This window comes from Haliaeetus leucocephalus, unplaced genomic scaffold (assembly GCF_000737465.1).
Source record: "Haliaeetus leucocephalus isolate CR32 unplaced genomic scaffold, Haliaeetus_leucocephalus-4.0 Scaffold274, whole genome shotgun sequence".
Classification (NCBI taxonomy): domain Eukaryota; kingdom Metazoa; phylum Chordata; class Aves; order Accipitriformes; family Accipitridae; genus Haliaeetus; species Haliaeetus leucocephalus.
The window spans coordinates 200181-204658 of NW_010972710.1; the positions used below are offsets into that span (position 1 = coordinate 200181).

Genomic DNA, 4478 nt, shown 5'->3' on the forward strand with positions numbered 1-4478 from the left:
GAGGGGGTTGGGGGACCCTGCACCCCAAACTGTTACCTGGGGGACCTGGGGTCTGGGGACCGTGCACCCCAATCTGGGACCTGCAGGATGGGGAGCATGCCAGTCTTTTACCTGGGGGGGGCCTGGAGTGGGGGGACCGTGACCCCCCCAATCCATTACCTGCAGGGACTCGGGGTTCAGGGTCTGTGCACCCCAGTCTGGGACCAGTGGGGACCAATGCACCCCAATCCGGGGTTGTGGGGATGGTGCACCCCAATGCCTGGCTGGAGGGTGCAGGGGATGGTCACCCTGATCCAGGCCTTTGGGTGCCTAGGGGGGGGGGGGGTGTCCATGCCCCCCCCCCACTCCAAGGTGGTGAGGACCCCAGCACCTATCCTGGGGTGCAGGGCCATGTACCCCAGTGCCATCACCCTAGCAGGGCTGCATGCCCCAGCCCAGGGCTGGAGGGGGCCTGTGCACCCCCAAACCTTAGTGTAGGGACTGTGCTGCCCCCCCAAGACTAATGGGGTGCCCCCAAACCTGGCTGGAAGGGCTGAGGTCCCTGATGCAATTAGTGCAGCTGTGCACCCCAAAGCAGGGCTGTGTGTGTGGGGGGGTGTCCCTGCACCCCAAGTCTGGGCTGGGGGAAGCAATGTGGTCCTGCTCCTGCCCCATCTGGAGGCATGACTCCACCAGGGCTAAGGGGGTGCAGCAGGGCTAGAGATGGGGGGGGGTCACCCCAAAACAGCCCAGGGCAGCAAAGAGACTCCTCTTGGGGCCACGTCCCCACACAGGGACCAGCCGGGTCCGGTGCCCCTCGCCGGGGGTGCGCGGGTGGGGGCCGGGAGGGGGGGCAGCTTCGTTCCAAACTTTCCAGCATGGCCGAGGGGGTCGCCAGAGCCTGGGGGGGCCGGAGCAGACGGTGGGGGGCCCCGAACCGCTTACCTGGGCCACCCCTCGCCGTGACAGCACAGCCAAAGCACAGCGATGGGGAAACAAAGAGGTGAATCAAGGCAGGCCCCCCCCCAAGCAGCTGGGGGCACCGGGGGGGCCAAGCGAGGTGGCTCTGTGCGGGCAGGGATGGGCGGGGGGGGCCGAGAGCGGAAAGGGGGTTGGGGGGCATCCGGAGGGGTTGAAGCGTCGCCGCGGCTGACCGCCACCCCCCCCTTGCACCCCCAGATCCCCTCGAGGGGTGGCCCCATGTCCCCCTCCTCCATCACCCTCCCTCTGGGTGCTGCCCCTCCTGGCGGGGCTGGACCCCCAAGGCGGGGTACTGGGGAGGTTCTGCTGGTGTAACTGGGCTCCTGGATGCCACCAGTATAAACTGGGGTAGGCAGAATGGGTCGGGGGGGTGGGCTGGGACCCCCCACCTCACCCAAGCAGCCATGGACCCTGGGGGTGGGGGTCCCAATGCCCCCGGTAGCCTGGCCAGCACCGGTGGGTGGGGGGGTATCCCGGGGATGGGGGGGGTCTTTGGTTGAACCCCAAGCCAGAGGCCACCGGGCACCCGGCCCGGGGGGAGGCAGCCCTTGCCCCCCCCATGGGCAGGGGGGGTCCCCACGCTCCGTCACGGTGCCTAGAGGCGGAGGGGGGAACGGAGGGTGGCACCCACCTGCCGGGGGGCCGCGTGCTCCCGGCCCTCACTGGGGGAGCGGGACCAGCGGCGGTCATGGGAGCGGGGCCGCCCGTAGTCGTGCCGCTCGGGGGGGCAGCGCTCCTTGTCCCCGGGGCCGTGGTGGTGGTGGTGGTGGTGGTGGTGGTGGTGCCGGTGTTTGCGGTCCTTGGCGCGGCCCCGCTCCGGGTCCCGCTCCTTGGGCGGGAGGTCGCCCGACTGCGTTGTGACACTGAGGTCCGTGCCCAGCCCTGTGGGGGATGAGGGGGGGGTGATGGGGGGGACAGCCTGGGCGGGAGGAGGTGGGGATGGGGTGGCAGGGATGGGGTGGACCAGGGGACACCCAAGGTGGAAGGATGTGGGGGCTTGGTGGAGGAGATGGGGTGTCCCAGGGGACGTATGGTGGAGGAGATGGGGACCCAGTGGTGGAGATGGGGTGGCCCAGGGGACACCAGGGGCTGGAGATGGGGACCCAGTGGAGAAGATGAGGTGGCCCAGAGGACAGAGGATGCAGGAGGAGATGGAGAACTGGTGGCGGAGGTGGAGTGGTCCAAGGGATGTGGGAAGCAGGAGATGGGGACCTGGTGGAGGAGGTGGGGTGGCCCAGGGAACATTGGTGGCAGGAGAAGAGATGGAGGCCTTGGGGACAGCTGGGTCAGGAGATGAAGGTCACCCATCAGAGGGAGAGGGTGGCGGCCTTGGGGACACCCAGAGCAGGAGGAGATGGCAAGACCCACAGGACGCCTGGGCAGGAGGTGCGGGGTGCCCCTGGGGATGGTGGAGGTGGGGGGACTGTGGGGGGACCATGGGGTCCGACCTGTGTCCACGTCAGTGTAGCGGCTGAGGGAGCGCTCGGAGGTGCGGTGGCTCCGTTCCCGCCGGCGCTGGTGATGCCGCTGGCTGTCCTCAGGGATGACGCGCTCCAGCGAGTAGTCATCCAGGCGGATGCCCCGGGCGCGCGGGTGGCCCAGCATGGAGGCCGAGCGCTTCATGGGGCTGGTGTCTGAGATGGTCTGCGGGCAAGAGCAGAGCGAGGATGGTCAGTGGGAGCCCAGGCAGATGGGGTTGGGGGGCCGGCTCCTGCGGCGGGGTGGGGGGCTTGAGGTAAGAGTTACCTGCGTGCGCTGGCCAATTTGTATCTCTTCATCCCTCCAGCTACCTGTCCATCCATCCATCCATCCATCCATCCACCCACCTGTCCATGCATCCATGCATCCTCCCATCTACCCAGCGATCCATCCATCCATCCATCCGTCTGTCGGTACGTCTGAGTCCCCTCCCTCCCTCCCAGCCTGACCCATTCCTCGGCCATAGCCCCCCCCAGCTCCATCCCTCCAGCCCTGCTCCCCTCTTCCCGTGGATGCAGGATCTGCTCCTGTGGCCAGGACCAGTATCCCCACACCTCCCGCTAGAGCCGTCTCTGTGGCCACTGGAGCCGTGCCCTGCCGGGCCACCCTCTGTCCCCACGGCTTCTAGCCTCGGTGGGTGCCAACCTGCTGTGCTCCATGCTGGGAGGGACACAACGTCCCCCGCCACCAGATCCCCATGGTCCTGGGGACTGACACGCTCCGGTGCAGCATCTCAGCCCCCTGGGACAGACCCCCCCCCCGCCCCCCCGCTGCTCTAACCATTGAGCTGCGCCGCCGCCGCCGGGGACCCCTGAGCATTGCCAGTCACTGGGGGGGAGAGGGAGGACTGGGAGAGGGACAGGGGGACCGGGGACGCTGCTCCTCACTGGCCCCACTGGTGCTGGGACATGGCACAATGAGGGTCTGGGTGGGCTGAGGTGGCCCAGGGGATGGGACACAGAGGGGAGGGACAAGAGGGGGACGCAGAGCAGGGGACAGGGACTGGGAACGGATGGACAGACAGACGGGGAAGAGTCAGGAGCCGCCTGGTGAGTGGGTGTCCCTGGGTAGACAGGACAGAGAGAGACCAGGAGGGAGGGAAAGTGGGCTGGAAGGACGGAGGGACAGAGGATGGAGGAATGAATAAAGGTGGGATAGAGGGATGGATGGTGCAATGGAAAGTTGGAGGGAGGGAAGCAGCAAGGGATGCAGGGAGGGATGTAGGGAGGGACGCAGGGAGGGATGCAGGGAGGAAGGGATGCAAGGATGCAGGGAGGGATGCAGCAGTGACAGGAGAGTGATGAAGACCAGAAGCTGGTGGGACAGAGATGGCTGGAGCAGGGAACAGCAAGGTAAGAGCAATGATGGAGGGATGGAAGGATGGATGGAGGCAGAGGTGGCAGGGCGGCTGTACAGGGTAGGGGGCCGGGGAAGGAGCAGGGGGAGCGGGGGGGCTCTGGCGGCGCCCGCTGGTACCTACACTGAGGTTATTCCCTCGGGGTCGGACCTTCCTCCTCTGCTAGAGCCAGCCCAGGCGGTGCCCGCAGAGCCGGGAGAGAGAGAGAGACCAGAGTAAACACGGGGCCAGCAGGGACGGGGCGGGGGGGGGCCGGGGCAGAGCGGGACCGGGGTCACCCTGCACGGAGCCAAGCACCGGCTGGGCGAGCAGCAGCAGCAATGAGCAGAGCAGCCAGAGCATCCCTGTCCCCATCCCTGGGCATGCGGAGGGGGTGACAACCCCAAAGCCGGTGACGCTTGCCGGCACAGAGGACGCCAATCCATGTCATCAGGGACCAGGGTGGCCATGGTCCCCCCCACTTCACGGCTGCTGGTGGGGGGACCTGTGCCGGCACAGGCTTGACTCTGCGCTGGAGCAGATGCAGGAGAGTCCCCGCACGGGGACCGGTGGCCACCTGGCTGCCCCACGCCGCGGCTCTGACCAGGGGGAGGTGGCACTTCTCCCCAGCTTCATGCTCCCCACCAGCCCCCTGCCTGCTGCCACCATGCTCATGCCCCCCCCCCGCCCCGAAGCCCCCCCG

At 67.9% G+C, this 4478-nt stretch overlaps 1 protein-coding gene across 1 annotated transcript in view; it reads right to left on the reverse strand.

The window, feature by feature from the left end:
* The window catches only part of LOC104833250 (voltage-dependent P/Q-type calcium channel subunit alpha-1A-like), a gene marked incomplete at its 5' end in the record, with an annotated part of 47938 nt that overhangs the window by 22964 nt on the left and 20496 nt on the right, over nucleotides 1-4478 (reverse strand). Inside the window, 3 exon segments of the mRNA XM_010569829.1 lie at nucleotides 1592-1842; nucleotides 2409-2604; nucleotides 3920-3955. Coding sequence (XP_010568131.1) covers nucleotides 1592-1842; nucleotides 2409-2604; nucleotides 3920-3955 — 483 coding nt within the window.